This window comes from Mobula birostris, chromosome 2, assembly GCF_030028105.1.
Source record: "Mobula birostris isolate sMobBir1 chromosome 2, sMobBir1.hap1, whole genome shotgun sequence".
Taxonomy (NCBI): domain Eukaryota; kingdom Metazoa; phylum Chordata; class Chondrichthyes; order Myliobatiformes; family Myliobatidae; genus Mobula; species Mobula birostris.
Window position 1 is genome coordinate 163,593,009 of NC_092371.1, and position 20,291 is coordinate 163,613,299.

A 20,291-nucleotide genomic window follows, 5' to 3' on the forward strand; every position below is an offset into this window, starting at 1 on the left:
AAACTTGCCAACCCACCCTTCTACCCCCACATCCAGGTCATTAATAAAAATCACGAAAAGTAGAGGTCCCAGAACAGATCCTTGTGGGACACCACTCACAATCCTCCAATCTGAATGTACTCCCTCCACCATCACCCTCTGTCTTCTGCAGGCAAGCCAATTCTGAATCCACCTGGCCAAACTTCCCTGGATCCCATGCCTTCTAACTTTCTGAATAAGCCTACCGTGTGGAACCTTGTCAAATGCCTTACTAAAATCCATATAGATCACATCCACTGCACTACCCTCATCTATATGCCTGGTCACCTCCTCAAAGAACTCTATCAGGCTTGTTAGACACAATCTGCCCTTCACAAAGCCATGCTGACTGTCCCTGATCAGACCATGATTCTCTAAATGTCCAGAGATCCTATCTCTAAGAATCTTTTCCAACAGCTTTCCCACCACAGACGTAAGGCTCACTGGTCTATAATTACCCGGACTATCCCTACTACCTTTTTTGAACAAGGGAACAACATTCGCCTCCCTCTAATCCTCCGGTATCATTCCCGTGGACAACGAGGACATAAAGATCCTAGCCAGAGGCTCAGCAATCTCTTCTCTCGCCTCGCGGAGCAGCTGGGGGAATATTCTGTCAGGCCCCGGGGACTTATCTGTCCTAATGTATTTTAACAACTCCAACACCTCCTCTCCCTTAATATCAGCATGCTCCAGAACATCAACCTCACTCATATTATCCTCACCATCATCAAGTTCCCTCTCATTGGTGAATACCGAAGAGAAGTATTCATTGAGGACCTCGCTCACTTCCACAGCCTCCAGGCACATCTTCCCACCTTTATCTCTAATCGGTCCTACCTTCACTCCTGTCATCCTTTTTTTCTTCACATAATTGAAGAATGCCTTGGGGTTTTCCTTTACCCTACTTGCCAAGGCCTTCTCATGCCCCCTTCTTGCTCTTCTCAGCCCTTTCCTAAGCTCCTTTCTTGCTTCCCTATATTGCTCAATAGACCCATCTGATCCTTGCTTCCGAATCCTCATGTATGCTGCCTTCTTCCTCCTGACTAGATTTTCCACCTCACTTGTCACCCATGGTTCCTTCACCCTACCATTCTTTATCTTCCTCACCGGGACAAATTTATCCCTAACATCCCGCAAGAGATCTCTAAACATCGACCACATGTCCATAGTATATTTCCCTGCAAAAACATCATCCCAATTCACACCCGCAAGTTCTAGCCTTATAGCCTCATAATTTGCCTTTCCCCAATTAAAAATTTTCCTGTCCTCTTTGATTCTATCCTTTTCCATGATAATTATAAAGGCCAGGGAGCGGTGGTCACTGTCCTCCAGATGCTCACCCACTGAGAGATCTGTGACCTGACCCGGTTCATTACCTAGTACTAGATCTAGTATGGCATTCCCCCTGGTCGGCCTGTCCACATACTGTGACAGGAATCCGTCCTGGACACACTTAACAAACTCTGCCCCATCTAAACCCTTGAAACTAATCAGGTGCCAATCAATATTAGGGAAGTTAAAGTCACCCATGATAACAACCCTGTTATTTTTGCACCTTTCCAAAATCTGCCTCCCAATCTGCTCCTCTGCATCTCTGCTGCTACCAGGGGGCCTATAGAATACCCCCAGTAGAGTAACTGCTCCCTTCCTGTTCCTGACTTCCACCCATATTGACTCAAAAGAGGATCCTGCTACATTACCCACCCTTTCTGTAGCTGTAATATTATCCCTGACCAGTAATGCCACCCCTCCTCCCCTTTTTCCTCCCTCTCTATCCCTTTTAAAGCACTGAAATCCAGGAATATTGAGAATCCATTCCTGCCCTGGTGCCAGCCAAGTCTCTGTAATGGCCACTACATCATAATTCCATGTATGTATCCAAGCTCTCAGTTCATCACCTTTGTTCCTGATGCTTCTTGCATTGAGGTACACACATTTCAGCCCTTCTACCTTACTGTCTTTACACTGTTTATTCTGCTTCTCTTTCCTCAAAGCCTCTCTGTATGTTAGATCTGGCTTTACTCCATGCACTTTTTTCACTGCTCTATCGCTCTGGGTCCCATCCCCCTCGCAAATTAGTTTAAACCCTCCCGAACCATGCTAGCAAACCTACCTGCAAGGATATTGCTCCCTCTCGAGTTCAGGTGCAACCCATCCAATCTGTACAGGTCCCACCTTCCCCAGAAGAGATCCCAATGATCTAAAAATCTAAAACCCTGCTCCCTGCACCAACTCCTCAGCCACGCATTCAACTGCCATCTCCTCCAATTCTTACCATCTCTGTCATGTAGCACTGGCAGCAGTCCTGCGAACGTCACCCTTGAGGTCCTGCAGGCAAACGTTCAGTCTCTGGTGAATAAAATCGATGATCTCAGAGCTAGGGTGCTGAATCAGAGGGACATCAGGGCCATGTGTGTCCTTTGTTACACGGAATCCTGGTTAACCACTTCTTATGTACCGGATGCAGTGATTCAGATCAACGGGTTGATTATCCACCATCAGGCTAGATCTATACACTTTGTCAAAAGCAGAGGTAGAGGAGTATGCCTCATGAACAACTCTTCTTGGTGCACAAATATATCAGTGCTGTCCAAATTCTGCTCACCAGACCTGGAATATCCAGCAGTTAAGTGCCGTCCTTTTTACCTACAATCAGAGTTCTCTAGGGTCATTTTGGTAGCAGTATACATTCCACCTTAGGCCAAGGTCAATCAGGCTTTAGATGATCTGCGCAATGGGATCAACACGCATGAAACAGCGCACCCTAACACCTTCACCATCATTTTGGGAGATTTTAACCAGGCCACTCTGGAAAAAAAATCGCTAAACAATTACCATCAACAAATAACTTGTGACACCAGAGGAAACAACACACTGGACCATTGCAGCACCACCATCAAGAATGCCTACCGTGCTATTCCACACCCTCACTTCAGGAAGTCTGATTACCCAGCTGTACTTCTACTCCCTGATAAAAGGCAAAGACTGAAGAATGCAACTCCAGCAGTGAGGACCAAGGTGACATGGACCAGGGAAACACAGAAGCACCTACAGGACTGCTTTGAATTGGTGGACAGGACTGTATTCAGGGATTCATTTTCAAACCTGGATGAGTATGCTGCAGTTGTTACCGACTTCATTAAAACCTGTGTGGATGAGGGTGTGCCTACAAAAACTTACTGTACATTCCTAAATCAAAAGCCATAGATGAACCAGGAGGTATGTCGCCTGCTGAAGGCTAGATCTGTGGCATTCAAGTCTGGCGACCCAGGCCTGTACCAGAAAAACAGGTATGATTTGCAGAGGACTATTTCAAGGGCGTTAAGACAATTTCAAACGAGGTTGGAAGCAACATCGGATGCAACTCTGGCAGGGTTTGCAAGACATTACTTCCAACAAAGCAAAACCCAATAGCATGAATGGCAGTGATACTTAACTACCAGATGAACTCAACACCTTCTATGCCCGCTCTGAAAGGGAAAATGCAACTACAGCTGTGAAGATCCCTGCTGCATCTGATGACCCTGCGATCTCTGTCTCAGAGTCCAATGTTAGGCTGTCTTTAAAGGGAGTGAACCCTTACAAGGCAGAAGGTCTTGATGGAGTACCTGGTAAGGCTCTGAAAACCTGTGCCAACCAACCGGCGGGAGTATTCAAGGACATTTTCAACCTCACTGCTATGGCCAGAATTTCCCACTTGCTTCAAAAAGGCAACAATTATACCAGTGCCCAAGAAGAATAATGTGAGCTGCCTTAATGACTATCACCTGGTAGCACTCACATCTACAGTGATGAAATACTTTCTCGAGAGGTTGGTCATGACTTGTCTGAACTCCTGCCTCAGCAAGGACCTGGACCCATTGCAATTTGCCTATCCCCACAACAGGTCAACAGCAAATGCAATCTCAACAGCTCTTCACGTGGCTTTGGACCACCTGGACAACACATTTATGTCAGGCTGCTGTTCATCAACTATAGCTCAGCATTTAATACCATCATCCCCACAATCCTGATTGAGAAGTTGCAGAACCTGAGCCTCTGTACCTCCCTCTGCAATTGGATCCTTGACTTCCTAACCGAAAGACCACAATCTGTGCGGATTGGTGATAACATCTCCTCCTTGCCGACGATCAACACTGGTGCACCTCAGGGGTGTGTGCTTAGCCCATTGCTCTACATTCTATATACTCTACTCTCTATATACCCGTAACTGTGTGGCTAGGCATAGCTCAAATACCATCTATAAATTTGCGGATGATACACCCATTGTTCGTAGAATCTCAAGTGGTGACAAGAGGGCGTACATGAGTGAGATATGCCAACTAGTGGAGTGGTGTCACAGCAACAACCTGCCACTCAACGTCAGTAAGATGAAACAGCTGATTGTAGACTCCCGGAAGGGTAAGACAAAGGAACACAAACGAATCCTCATAGAGGGATCAGAAGTGGAGAGAGTGAGCAGTTTCAAGTTCCTGGGTGTCAAGGTCTCCGAGGACCAAACCTGGTCCCAACATATTAATGCAGTTATAAAGAAGGTAAGACAGCAGCTATACTTCATTAGGAGGTTGAAGAGATTTGGTATGCCAACAAGTACACTCAAAAACTTATATAGGTGGACTGTGGAGAGCATTCTGACAGGCTGCATCACTGTCTGGTATGGGGGCGCTACTGCACAGGACCGAAAGAAACTGTAGAGGATTGTAACTTTAGTTGGCTCCATCTTGGGTCCAAGCCTACAAAGTACCCAGGACATCTTCAAGAAACTGTGTCTCAGAAAACCAGCATCCATTATTAAGGATCTCCAGCACCCAGGGCATGACCTCTTCTTTCTGTTACCAGCAGGTAAGAAGCACAGAAGCCTGAAGGCACATACTCAGCAATTCAGGAACAGCTTCTTCCCGTCTGCCATCCGATTCCTAAATGGACATTGAACCCTTGAACACTATCTCACCTTTTAAATTTATCTTATTTCTGTTTTTTGCAAGATTTTTAATCTATTCAATATACGTATACTTATTTACTTACACGTATACTTGATTTACTTATTTTTATTACTATTATTATTTTAATATTTTTCTTCATCTTCTCTATTATGTATTGCATTGAACTGCTGCTGCTGTTAACTGATTTCACATCACATGTCGGTGGTAATAAACCTGATTCTGACTGTATATGATTTTCCATGGTTTCTATTGTGTTTCTTAGTTTTGTGCGTGCCTGCAAGATGATGAATCTGAAGGTTGTATATGGTATACATACTTAGATAATAAACTTGAACTTTGAACCATGTGATTATATATTCAATAACAGTTCTAGTTGTACCATTCAAGAGATAAATATTTGGGAGATAAAACAGAAAATTATTCAGGATAAAATATTTACAAGATAACCCTACTTTTCATTGAATGAAACACATAACCTTTGGCTTCCATCTGAGCAGATTTACGACCTTAGAATAACATGTTATCCAAAAAACACACATCCAACAGTACATCACCCTTTCATATGGGGTATATGGGGTGTCAGGGAGTGGTAGCACCTCTGGTGGGGGAACATGTCGCGTCCTTTTCAGGGCGGTTAGTCCACCTTTGGTCCCCACCTGGTACTCTGCTCTCACCTGTGGCTCCCCGTAGCTGTTTGCATGCGACAGCGGCCACACCCCGGGCAATGGCTTCGACAAGGCGGCTAAACCAGGTGAGGGTAGCCAACGGGTCTCAAACCCTCGGTGAGATAGGGAGTTGTCTATCCCAGCATGTGAAGACAGACTCCGGTGGATTGAGCGGACGAGACCAATGGAAGGTCCAACGGTCAAGAAGGTGGTCTCTGCAAGCGTCGTGGAATGTGCAGAGCAGGACAAGACACAGAAGACGTCCTGGTCATCCACTGCGCCTAGTCCCATCTCCAGCCGTCTAGACTCTGTCTTGCCACTGGACCCAGATGGGAATTGGGAAGAGAGAGTGAGGCTGACGCTGCGCAACTCTCCCACATTTAAATCCAAATCATGCACTAGTCTCGACACCATCATTATGGTGTCAAGGTCCTCATCAACGTCAGCGATGGATGAACAACCCTTTCAAGTAATATGCTGTATTTTTAATCTAGATGATGTGCAAGAATGCTGCCCACATAGCCAAGGCACAAATCAAAACTGCAGTTCCTCTAACAGTTGTAGTTTCTTGCCCAACAGCAGAGAATTCAAGTTCAGTGGACTGGAAACTCTAGTTGGTGTCTGCAAGTTCAGAGTTGGAACAATCATCTTGAGTTAAGACAGAATAACAGTTGGAGAGGTGTTCTTTTCCTGAAATTCTGCACCCTTTTTTCTCCAAACATACCTTTGTGCATTGCTGCCAAAAAGTTCTATTTTAATTTCATCAGTCCACAGGACTTGTTTCCAAAATGCATCAGGCTTGTTTTGATGTTCCTTTGCAAACTTCTAACGCTGAATTTTGTGGTGAGGACGCAGGAAAGGTTTTCTTCTGATGACTCTTCCATGAAGGTCATATTTGTGCAGGTGTCACTGCACAGTAGAACAGTGCACCACCACTCCAGAGTCTGCTAAATCTTCCTGAAGGTCTTTTGCAGTCAAACGGGGGTTTTGGTTTGCCTTTCTAGCAATCCTACGACCAGTTCTCTCGGAAAGTTTTCTTGGTCTTCCAGATCTCAACTTGACTTCCACCGTTCCTGTTAACTGCCATTTCTTAATTACATCACAAACTCAAGAAATGGCTACCTGAAAACGCTTTGCTATCTTCTTATCGTCTTCTGCTTTGTGGGCATCATTTATTTTAACTTTCAGAGTGCTAGGCAGCTGCTTAGAGGAGTCCATGACTGCTGATTGTTGGGACAAGGTTTGAGGAGTCAGGGAGTCAGGAGTCAATCTTTGAAATTTGCATCACCTGGCCTTTCCTAAGGATGACTGTGAACAAGCCATAGCTCTAAGAAGCTAATTAAGGTCTGAGACCTTGGTAAAAGTTATCTGAGAGCTCAAATCTCTTGGGGTGCCCAAACTTTTGTATGGTGCTCCTTTCCTTTTTTTCACCCTAAGATTGTACAAAACAAAAATAATATACTAATCTTGCTTAAAATGTTGAAAAGAATATTTCATCTTTAGCTTTATGACTTTCGGGGTTCAGTTCATCTTCTACTCACTTAACTATTTACAGTAACAGAAATTTTGACCAGGGTGCCCAAACTTTTGCATGCCACTGTACATTGCCCTTGGTCAAAGCATTTACAGTCCCAATTTGCACTAAGATTCCCAGCACAATCTACAAAAAAGTTGAGCAGCTTTAAGGTCCTGGTGTCAACAACCAGGCATAACACATTGATACAATCACACAAAGGCATACCAGCAGCTCTACTTCATTCAGAGTTTAAAGAGATTTGGTATATCACCAAAGACTTAATTTCTATGATGTACAGTGGAAAGCGCACTAGCTGGTTGCATCACAGCCTAGAATGGAGCTTCCAATGGATTGGATTGCAAGGGGCTGGAAAGGATTTTAGACTCAGGCAGCTCCATCACAGGCACAATGCCCCAACCATTGGTGACACCTTCAAAAGGCAGCAGGTGGTACAGGAACTTGAAGACCCACACTCAACAATTCAGGAACAGCTTTTTCATCTTAGTCATTGGATTTCTTTCCCATGAACAACTTCATTGTTCCTTTTCATTTGCACTATTTATTTATCTATTTTGTAATTTTGCACTGAGCTGGTACTGCAAAAGAAACCAAATTTCACGCCAAATAAGACAGTGATAGCAAACCTGATTCAGATTCAGTGAACAACACTGGAGTAGACACTGCACATCAGCTGGACAGAGTAAGGTCTTGGTCCACTGGCAAGGAGAACCAAGATGAATGGAGATGCATGGGCATCAAAGCAACATAAATGCTGGCACATCTATCAGAATCAGAATCAGGTTTTATTATCACCAGCATGTGTTGTGAAATTTGTTAGCTTAGCAGCAGCAGTTCAATACAATACATAATATAGAAGAAAAATAATAATAGTAATAAATAAATAAATTGCAGCATACATATATTGAGTAGATTAAAAATCATGCAAAAAACAGAAATAATATAAATTTTTAAAGTGAAGTAGTGTTCAAGGGTTCAATGTCCATTTAGGAATCAGATGGCAGAGGGGAAGAATCTGTTCCTGAATGGCTGAGTGTGTGCTTTCAGGCTTCTGTACCTCCTACCCGATGGCAACAGTGAGAAAAGGACATGCCCTGGGCACTGGAGATTCTTAATAATGGATGCTGGCTTTCTGAGACACCACTCCTTGAAGATGTCCTGTGTACTTTGTAGGCTAGGACCTAAGATGGAGCCAACTAAGTTTACAACCTTCTGCAGCTTCTTTCGGTCCTGTGCAGTAGCTCCCCCATACCAGACAGTGATGCAGCCTGTCAGAATGCTCTCCACGGTACATCTATAGAAGTTTTTGACTGCATTTGTTGACATACCAAATTTCTTCAAACTCCTAATGAAGTATAGCCGCTGTCTTGCCTTCTTTATAACTGCATTGATATGTTGGGACCAGGTTAGGTCCTCAAAGATCTTGACACCAGGAACTTGAAACTGCTCACTCTCTCCACTTCTGATCCCTCTATGAGGATTGGTATGTGTTCCTTCGTCTTACCCTTCTTGAAGTCCACAATCAGCTCTTTCATCTTACTGATGTTAAGTGCAGGTTGTTGCGGCAACACCAATCCACTAGTTGGTATATCCTGCCCCTGTACGCCCACTCATCACCACCTGAGATTCTTTACTTTATACTTCATTGTTGCCAAACAATTGGTACTAGAACGTACAATCATCACAGCAATATTTGATTCTGCGCTTCACACTCCCTGGATTACAAATATTGTTTAAAATATTAATAGTTAAAATTAGTAAATATTAAAAATTTAAATTATAAATCATAAATAGAAAATAGAAAAATGGGAAGTAAGGTAGTGCAAAAAAACCGAGAGGCAGGTCTGGATATCTGGAGGGTATGGCCCAAATCCGGGTCAGTTTCCACTCAGCAGTCTTACACAGTTGGAAAGCTGTTCCCAAATCTGGCCGTACAAGTCTTCAGGCTCCTGAACCTTCCCCCGGAGGGAAGAGGGACAAAAAGTGTGTTGGCTGGGTGGGTCGTGTCCTTGCTTATCCTGGCAGCACTGCTCCGACAGCGTGCGGTGTAAAGTGAGTCCACAGACGGAAGATTGGCTTGTGTGATGTGCTGCGCCGTGTTCACAATCTTCTACAGCTTCTTTCGGTCTTGGACAGGACAACTTCCATACCAGGTTCTGATGCACCCTAGAAGAATGCTTTCTACGGTGCATCTATAAAAATTAGTGAGGATTTTAGGGGACAGGCCAAATTTCTTTAGCTTTCTCAGGAAGTAAAGGCGTTGGTGGGCCTTCTTAGCAGTGAACTCTGCTTGGTTGGACCAAGTCAGGTCATTTGTGATATTGACCCCGAGGAACTTAAAGCTTTTGACCTGTTCCACTTGCGCACCACCGATGTAAATTGGGTTGTGCGGTCCGCTACTCCTTCTGAAGTCAACAACCAATTCCTTCGTCTTGCATTTTCTTCGCACTATGCCACCAGGTTCTTAATTTCCTCTCTGTACTCAAACTCATCATTACCCGAGATACGGCTTACAATTGTTGTGTCATCAGCAAACTTATACATTGAGTTTAATGGAAACTTGGCTACACAATCATGGGTGTACAGTGAGTACAGCAGGGGGCTGAGTACATAGCCTTGTGGGGCACCAGTGCTCACAGTGATTGCAGAGCAGAGCTTGTCCCCTATTTTTACAGCCTGGGTCCTGTCTGTGAGGAATTTGAAGATCCACCTGCAGATCTGAGTGCTAAGGCCCAGGTTCTGGAGCTTAGGAATCAATTTGTTTGGAATGATGGTATTAAAGGCAGAGCTGTAGTCAACGAAAAGGAGCCTTATGTATGTGTCTTTATTCTCCAGGTGTTCTAAGGAGGAATGTAGGGCCAGAGAGATGATATCTGCCATTGGCCTGTTGCTCCGGTAGGCGAATTGCAAAGCGTCGAGGTTGACCGGTAGGCTGTGGTTGATGTGTGCCATAACCAATCTCTCGAAGCACTTCATAGTAATTGATGTCAGAGCCACAGGTCAATAGTCATTCGGGCATGCCACCTTGCTCTTCTTCGGCACTGGGATTATCGTTGCCTTCTTATAACACGAGGGGATCTTAGACTGAAGCAAGGAGCAGTTGAAGATGTCAGCAAACAATGGTTGTATCATCAGCAAATTTATAGATGGTATTTGAGTTTTGGCTAGCCACACAGTCATGGGAAGTCAAGGATCCAATTGCAGAAGGAGGTACAGAGACCCAGGTTCTGTAACTCCTCAATCAGGACTGTGGGAATGATGGTATTAAATGCTGAGCTATAGCTGACGAATAGCATCCTGACATGAGCGTTTATGTTGTCCAGGTGGTCTAAAGCCATGTGAAGAGCCATTGAGATTGCATCTGCCATTGACCTATTGTGGCGATAGGCAAATTGCAATGGATTCAGGTCCTTGCTGAGGCAGGAGTTCAGTCTAGTCATGACCCATTTCATCACTGTAGATCTGAATGCTACCAGGCAATAGGCATTAAGGTAGCTCACATTATTCTTCTTAGGCACTGGTATAATTGTTGCCTTTTTGAAGCAATTGGGAACTTCCACTTGCTTCAAAAGTAAGCACACAGAGACAAATATGCCCTTGTTCTTGTGTCCATCCCCCAGCCTCTGTTAGTTAAAGGAAGTCAGGGTGCTGGGTTTGTTTGAGAGGAAGCCAGAGAAGGACATGTTGAGACACTGAAAGAAGAAATTCAGGGACGGGGAGGATTCAGGTAAGCAGAGTTAGCCCACATGAAATGATATGAACTTGGAGCACCGAGACCCCTTTGGAATGAAAAGCATAGAAAAATCTTTCGCTTGAACAGTAATCACATTTCGTAATGTGATCTTGGTACAATTCTGAATAAGAAAAATACTTTCTCGCCATTTGATTATACCCGATCGGAGAGGTTAAAGAAAAAATCTGTAGCCAGTGAACTTGATACCAATGTTTTGCATTTGTATGGTGATTTAATTTAACAAAATGTCCCAAAAGTATGGTGATGCTGATTCAATCTCCAATGTGATACATGAAGTTCATTTAATTTAAAAGATGAATTCTTAGAATAGTCTATCATTGGCCAACTTCGGCCAAGGCTAGAATCCCTAGAACTTTGGTTAACAATTTTGAATAGTTCCTTTCATGCAGAATCTCAGTAAACATCAACTGCAATCCTTAATGGAGATAGAAAGGACTACAAAAGCTAGAATCTGCCAGAGGAATTCAGCAGGTTGAGCTACATTTCTGAGAGGAAAGGAATTGTTGATTTCTTGTATTGGTCCTGGTGCAGAGTTTCAACCTTAACTATCAACAATTCCTCCCGACGGACGTTGCTCATCCTGTCAAGTTCCTCTAGTAGACTTTTTGCTGCTTCACAATCTGTAATTCTGTCTCAAATTAAAGGGGCTGCAGTTTCAATCCAAACTAAAATCAAATATCATTTTTGGAACAGACGAACCAGTAAAGCGGCACGGAAGGCAATAGTCTCAAGAAAAAGACTACTTCCTTAAGCCTAACTGTTGCTACTAGTTGATGAAGAATCTCCAACAAAACAACTTACCCCTGAATAACAGAGAAGTACAGCAAGAACTGATAATTGTTGTTCAATTATTCAGAAATCCCAACTGTTTGCCATCTAGTTCACGAGGTAATATTTATCATGCTACTTTTGATCTTCCAGGGTCATGATTCCTGTGTTCCCCTATCACACCCGTCACAGCTTCTGGACTCCCTCCCATTCAACAGGGTCCTGGTTTTCACTCGACCTCCTACACGCTAGCACCCTAGTTCCTGTGCTCCTTCCTACCCTCACTTGAACCTTGGTTCCTGCACTCCAGAAACACACAAAGGTCCTGAGCTTGTTTCAACTCAACTGGTTCTGTAAAAAAGTATATTTAAACTTGTTTAAATTACGGGAGTTATGGGAATTTTAATGTGATACTAATAATCAGTACCAAATAAATTTAAACTATGAAGAATTTTAAAAACGGATTGAAAAAATAACATGCAAGTTAATTACTTATGCAACATGTTTCAAAGATATGAATTAGGAGAACTCAACCCTCAAGACTGCTCAGATTTTTCCATGAGATAATAGTTCATCTGCCTTTACTTTCAATTCCACATCCCCATTTGTGTGTAATAACCTTTCACCCTCTTGCTCATCAAGAATTTATTTGCCTCTCTTCAGAATATTCAGGCACTACATTCATCATCTTTGGGGATGGAGTTCCAAAGACTCGTCACCCTTTTAGAGGCACAATTTCACATCATCTCACCCTCGCCTCACCTCCTTTTCTCTATTTTATTTTAAAACAGTTGGAGATTCTTCCACAAGAGAAAAAAAACAATGTTAACAGTATTCCACATGCATCTCACCAATACCCTATATAACTGAATTATAACTATCCTGTTTTGCACTCAATTCTCCCAGCAATAGACAATACACTTTGCTAACTCATCTAACTACTTGCTGTACCAGAAATATACAGTCGGCCCTCCTTATTCGCGAGGGATTGCTTCCGGATACCAAAAAATGCAGATGCTCAAGTCCCTTATTCAACCTGTCTCAGTGCAGTGGACATTAGGACCTGGCGGTGGAGCTCTGAATCCGCAGTGTTTCTGTTCATGAAAATAATCACAATCACAATTGAAAATAAAGTGGAAATAATAAAGCAATCGGAAAGAGGTGAAACGCCATCAGCCATTGGAAAAGTGTTAGGCTGCAGTCGGTCAACAATCGGAACAATTTTAAAGGATAAAGTGAGAAAGGCCCTGCCCAGATGAAATCTACAATTATTACTAAGTAACGCAGTGGTTTAATTATTGGGTTTTGAGGTTCTGGGTTTTTGATTCTCCACATCAACCCGGCAGGGATGGAGAGCGTGCTCAGGAGTGATCTGTCACTGGATCGAACTCAGGAACTTCCGTTCCCGAGCCCGGCGCTGAAACATATGTTTCTTAAGTGTTTCATATGCATAGAAAGATAAAATATATACTATATACTAAGACAAACGTTTGACTAACTGACACTAAATAATACCCGATGTACCTATTCCGACTTACTTAGTAAGAGAACTTCCGTTTTTTTTCGATCCCGATCCACGATAACCTACGCACATCCTCCCGTATACTTTAAATCATCTCTAGATTACTTATAATACCTAATACAATGTAAATGCTTTGTAAAATAGTTGTTATACTGCATCGTTTAGGGAATAATGACAAGACAAAAAAAAAAGAGTCTGTACATGCTCGAACAACGTGTGCTGGAAGAGCACTTCCGGGTTTTTCCAATTCGCGCATGCGGAACTCGCGGATAAGGAGAGGCAACTGTATGCACAAGCATCCTCTGCTCTTGGAGCTCTGCACTCTTATTATTTAAATAACATGACTCTTTTAATGTAATTACCAAAATAAACCCTTTCACACGATCACTACATGATACTCATTTTGCTAGATTTTTGTCCACTCATTTAACATACCCATACCACCTTATAACATGCTTATGTCCTCCTCAAAACTTACTTTCCTACCATTGTTTCATCAGCAAATTTAGGAACTATACCTTCAATGCGTTTATCCATTTGGTCACAAAAATCACAATCAATTTTTGTGGCATACCATTCAGCCATCCCATTTATGCCTTCCCTTTGTTTTCTGTTAGCCAGTCTATCTTCTGTCCAGCGCAATATGTTACTGCTTACACCAATAGCTTTTATTTTCCACATTAACCATTTGCCCTCTAGAAATACAAGTTTCCACTGGTTGCCCTCCAATAACAATGCATATTACTTATCCAAGAAACAATGAATTGGTCAAAAATAATTTCCCTTTCACAGACACACATTGGTTTTGCCAGATGACTTTGATTTTCTTTTTCCAAGTGCCCTGCTATAATATTTTAACAATAGCTTGTTGGATTAAGATGTATATTGTCATTCTTTTTCTTGCATTTCAACCTTCTTTATGCTTGCTTATGTGATTCTATAACCACATGTTTGTCCAGTGGATTTTCAGTCACCTGTATTACAGCTGGTTCAGTATTTTTTGTAGTTTCTTTGGCTGCAGCCTGTCATGCCATAGAATAAACACAGGTTGTTCTTATCAAAAGAATTTTTTATGTCTAGTTTGAGCTAGTTTTCAGTATGAAGACAAACACAAATTCTCTGTTCTTTATTCTTCTTTAACTTCTTCAGTTATTTCTTAGTTCTTGCTTATTGCTTTATAACCACCTAATAAAACAGCTATAACCACAAGATTTCCGACTCATTCTCAACTTCCAAAGAACCTTGTGGACAATATAATCTCCAGATCCAACAGCTTCTAACATTTTCTCTCAAGCAAACATTAAGCTAACAGATCAACAGTCTACTGTGTTCAAGCTTTTCCATTTTAAATAAAGTTATATTTTTTTATTTTCCAAACCAATGGAAACTTTCTCAAATTGATAGAATTTTGGAAAAGTGAGTTCAATGCATCAACTACATCACTGGTGGCCACTTTTATGATCCTTGGCTGAAGACAGTCAGGAATTGGGGACTTGTCAGCCTGCAATTTGCTCAGAACCAAGTCCTTGGAGACTAATTTTATGGAGTTCCTCCTTACTACCCTTCAAGTTCCTAACTTACAGCTACTTCTGGAATGTTACTTCTATGCTCTAAAGATTGGTACAAAACACCTTTCTAATTTATCTGCCATCTCATTGTTTTCGATTACTAATGCCCTTGACTCATTTTCCGTAGAACCGATGGTCACTGTTAGCTCTTTTATCAAATATCTGCAAAAATTGTTTTTATATTTCTGGCTAGCTTTATCTCACACTCTAATATTTTCTCATTATTAATATTTTCGTCATTTCTTGCTGTTTTTTTTTTTAAGTATCCTATCCAATCTTCTTTCCTGCCAACCATCTTCGTACGATGCGTTTTATCTCCACACATCATATTCTCCAACTTCTTTAGTTAACTATTCATGGAGAGTCCTTCCTTGGAATTTTTCTTTCTCACTGCAGTGTACCTATTCTGCCATTTTGAAAGATCTCCTTATATGTCTACTGTTTAAATATGATTACTGATTATTAACTTAATATGTCAGTTTCCTTTAGCTAGGTTAATTTTTATAGCCAAGGGATTCTGCAATGCTAGAATTCCAGAGTAACACACACAAAATGCGAGGAATAAATGGCTGACGTTGTGGATCAACTGTTTATTCTTTTCCATAGATGCTGCCTGACCTGCTGAGTTCCTCCAGCATTTTGTGCATGTAACTCCATTTCTACGCCTTCTTTGTAACCCTTACAGAAATAACTGGACCCATTCTTCTCTCCCTTAAACTGATTTAAAACTAAATTATATTATGAACCTGACTACAGAAGAACAGTGCCATGATGAGGTTACTAATTAAGTTCTATTACATCAGCGTTCAAAATGGTCTCAACAAACCTTTAGACAGGCAACAGTGGCGAAATTGCTGCCAAGATAAAAGAGACGAATGCAGATAATGAAGAGTTCACTGTTTACTCTGAGTACACCAATAAATAAGCTTAATTCACCCAAAATCGTCGCTCATTTCTTCTCTTCCACAGATGCTCCATAATCAACTCAGTGATCGGAGAATACCCGCGTTTTTATTTGAATTTCCAATATTCATGGTGTTTTATGTTTGTAGAGACTTCAATACTGGCACCCCTGCAGAGGTTACAGTACAGCACAAGGGGACATTTAAAAACGTACTCAGAGAATCAGTCAAGATATCATCAGCTTTTCTCATCTTTCAACTAATCTCTTATTTTAAAGTATTTTGGGAGAACATGTGCTCCTATTGCAAATTCAGAAAGTTAAAGTTCCCCGGATATGTTAGCATGGAGGTAGTCAAGTTGCAGCTAATGACAAGAACATTAGAACTGTAGAATTGCCAACCATAGATTGAACACCATAGCCTCAATCTAAAGGCGGATTTATACTTCTGCATCAACTCGACGCTGTAGTAGCTGCGAACCCTACGCAGTGCCTACGCGGATCCCTACACCGTAGCCTGACGCGCACCTCTCCCAAAATGTAACTGCGCGTCGCGGCAATGCAGACTGCAACAGCTGTGATTGCTCCGCTTGGTAGCATCGCTTTTCCTCCTACGCTGCAATAGCTTCCCCTTGGGCGACTGATGGGCAGGGAAGGAACTCTGGCTGCAATGCTTTCCACAAAGCTTTACAGACCTCCGAAATTATGGAGGCCACATTTTGCTTTTACGAAAAAAGACGCACGCATCTCGTTTACCCCGAAAAAGATTACTATGACCATGAAACCTTGCATGGGCATGTGTGTGCACATACATGACATGCGCAAATTGCAGAGCGACACAGACACACCAACACACAAGTATAAATGCTCACAACGCACGTAGGTCACTTGCATAGGTTACGGCATCGAGTTGATGCAGAAGTATAGATCAGCCTTAAGACCACAACAGGAACCCAATCCATTTACTCAGATGTCTATTTCCAATGCACAAGTCATTTCATTTGAAGGAACAATTCAAAGTTATGGTGCAATGCTTTGTGTAGATTTCCTCTTTTTCCCCCCTTACAATAAAAGCGCACAATGATTTTCTTATTTCCATTACAACACATTTACTTCACAGGCAGAATTGATAAGAAATTGCTTTTGGTCTTTCATACCTACAAGGAAAATAAATTTTTAAAAAATGCAACCTTGCGCAAAGAAATACTTACAGCCAATGACTTGGAAAGTCTCTGTCGGAATTCATTCTGAATTATAATCACTATTTCCATATGAGGTATGTATGCGACCCCTCCCCTGAGGAAGACCTTCCGAACTCGGACTAGTTCAAGAACTTCAGTAAAAGGGACCTATTAGAGGCAATAAAACAAGCTAATGGAAAATCTGCAAAGAAAAATGGCATATAATTGCTTATCATTTATTACATCAGTGTTTCTCTGTCCATTTCTGTGCTTGTTACACCAGGCTTTCTCATATTCACATAAGAATAGCACCATTCCACAAATCCAAACTGCAGATTTTAAGCAGTGCTCACTAAATAGAGGAAGGGATAGGAAAGCAAACTCTGTATACCGCCAACTTAAAAGCTGTTGTTAAATTCATCAAGTGTGTTGAAAATGTCAACATCTAAAGATCAGTAGCCTTCAATTAGCTGAGGAAGCCCTGGTCTTAGTGTTAACATCGACAGCTCCAGCAAAGAACTGGCTCCCCTCCAAGAACAGCGTCAGTAAAATGATCTCATTAAGTTAAATGCCAAATTAAATCTATTCAATTGGAGTTGTTAAATTTTATTACCAAACGTAGCACTCAACTGACCATAGCTTCTGCAAAAACACATATCTCATGGTGTTGATCAAAAAATGCCACAGGATACAATCAAGTGAAGTATAATTTCTCTCAATGCATGAGGTGCTTTGCTTGCTTTTATTAACAGACGAAAAGGAACTTTATTATAGCTAGTCAATAGCTAGGGCAGCAGTGGATCTCAAGGTGTACTTCTTACAGAAAATGGTATGAAATAAGCTTATCTGAGGGTTAAAGGCCAACTATTACAGCAAAGTGAAACTGTTATCTTGAAATTGGTGCTGCTATTTCCTCATAATATGAGAAACATTCAGTTTTGTTTTTTCCAGTTATATATTGTGGAGCACTGATGTTTGAGGTATTTAGTATCAGGAATAAGTTATTCAGCCCCTTAATTCACTCATATCACTGCTTTTATCACTGCATATCATCTGTTTCCATAAAATCTATCAATATGCCTTGATCATTTAAATTGACTCAACATCCACAGACTTTTGAAAGAAAGACATTACACCCATCGCCCTCTGTAAGGTGCTTCCTAATTTCATCCCAGCTCTGATTATAAAATGCTGCTCCCACAATGTGGGCAGCGGTCCCTGTCAGAGCAAACAGTCTCGCCCACTCTCTTCTGATTATTAATTCAAACTTAAGGCCTCAATTAGCTCACCTTCTTAATTTCTATACTCAAATGAATACAAGTCTCCATCGAGCACATCTACAAGGAGTCCTGCCTCAACAAAGCAGCATACATCATCAAGGACCCACCAACCCGGCCATGCTCTCTTCTCACTGCTGCCATCAGGAAGGTGGTACTGGAGCCTCAAATCCCACATTACCTGGTTCAAGAACAGTCATTACACCTCAACCATCAGGCTCTTGATCCAGATGGGATAACTTCACTCACTCCATCACTGTACTGTTCCCACAACCAATGGACTCACTTTCAAGGACTCATCATCTCATGTTCTCAATATTCATTGCTTTCCGTGCACGGGATCACTAAGACCTCCTGGGTTTTATAAAAGTTCCACATAGATCAAAGTTCAAAGTTCAAAGTTAATTTATTATCAAAGTACATATATGCCACCATATACAACCCTGAGATTCATTTTCCTGAGGGCATACCCAATAAATCTTTAGAATAATAACTATAACATTATCAATGAAAGACCACCCAACTTGGGTGTTCAACCAGGGTACAGAAGACAAAAACAGTGCAAATACAAAAAGAAAAAAATAATAATAATTAATAAGCAATAAATCTCTAGGACATGAGATGAAGAGTCCTTGAAAGTGAGTCCATTCGTTGTGGGAATGATGGGCATGTACAGCTGAGTGACATTATCCCCTTTGGTTGGAAGAGCCTGATAGTTGAGGGGTTGTAACTGTTCCTGATTCTGGTAGCATAAGTCCTGAGGCTCCTGCGAGAAGACAACATGTCCTCAGTGGTGGGAAGCCTGACGATCGATGCTGCTTTCTTACAACAGCGTTTCACGTAGATGCGTTCACTAAAAGGGAGAGCTTCACCCATGATGGACTGGGCTGTATCCACTAATCCTCGTATGATTTTCCATTGTAGGATGCACTCTTACATCCATTTGTTGAAGAAGTTCTGATCAGGAAAGAAATAACTTCAAGCATGATTCAATTGTAATCTTCAAAGGGACACTGGGCAAACACTTGTCAGAACTATTGGTTAGACGCATAACAGCAGATTAATTTGATAGGGCTTTCAAAGACCAAGCCAGCACAGTTTAATGATCTGAACAACCTTAGTTAATTCTATGTAAAACTACAATTTTCTACTTCCCAATCTCCTGAAAACATATTTTTATAAAAAAAACCACCATTTTCAAGTAGATCATTAGCAGATTGAGCTGACTATTGAGCAAACCTACAATGAATATTGCCACAATAAAGACCATGCCCTCCTCTCACTGTTGCCACAATGACACTATTGTGTTTATTATTACATTTAAGTTTTTTTATTATATTTACAAAGTTTGTCTTTTGCACATTGATTCCCTGTCAGTCTGTGTGGAGTTTCTCACTGATTCCATTTTTTTTTTGTTCTACTGTGAATAATTGCAAGAAAATAAATCTCAGGGCAATACAGGACCAGCTGGTTAACACAAAAAATATCAAAAATACTTAATGAAAGACCAACAAATTCACGTTGATAAATGCAGAAAATGCCAAGAGAAACCTGAAATAATACCTTACAGGATCCTGTAGCAGTTTTAACTCAATAGGATTACTTACATAGGCACAATCAAGTGGCAAGCATTCACTAAAATCAAGTTTTAAAGGAAGTTTCAAAAAGTCACCTCATCTTACCATAAATTCAAGTCTGAATCAGAGTCCTACAAATTATGACTAAACCAGTATTACAGATGATACAATCTATAATAACCGTCTAGATATATTAAACAACTTTCTTAATAGATATAACCATTCCAAACACACACATACAGAAATCAATAACTGAAAAAGACCAGAAATGCTGAATTGAAGGAGGAAACTGAAAGACTATGGAACATGAACAGTGCATACATTGTCACAATTTTTTTTTAAATATACTATTGTGAACACCTGCAAGAAAATGAATCTCTTGGTAGTAAATGGTAGCATTTGCAGAACTGTGCAGAAGTCTTAGGCACATGTATGTAGACTTTGTGCCTAAGGCTTTTGCAGAGTACTGTATCTTGGTTAAAATAGGAAAGTAGTTGGGAAAGAAATAGGAGAACTAGGCTTTGTATTAGCTTAGTGCTAAGTGTTGTTTTGTAACTAGAAAGACAATACACAGAACTGA

The 20,291-nt window shown here is 41.4% G+C and overlaps 1 protein-coding gene across 3 annotated transcripts in view; it reads right to left on the minus strand.

The window, feature by feature from the left end:
- The window catches only part of prim2 (DNA primase subunit 2), a 306,308-nt gene that overhangs the window by 226,242 nt on the left and 59,775 nt on the right, over window positions 1-20,291 (minus strand). For 2 of the 3 annotated variants that reach the window (XM_072278120.1, XM_072278103.1), the window contains one exon: window positions 16,888-17,025. The exons of the other annotated variant lie outside the window; for it this stretch is intronic. In XM_072278120.1, the coding sequence (XP_072134221.1) occupies window positions 16,888-17,025 (138 nt within the window). The remainder of the gene's footprint in view (window positions 1-16,887; window positions 17,026-20,291) is intronic. 3 annotated transcript variants of the gene reach the window in all.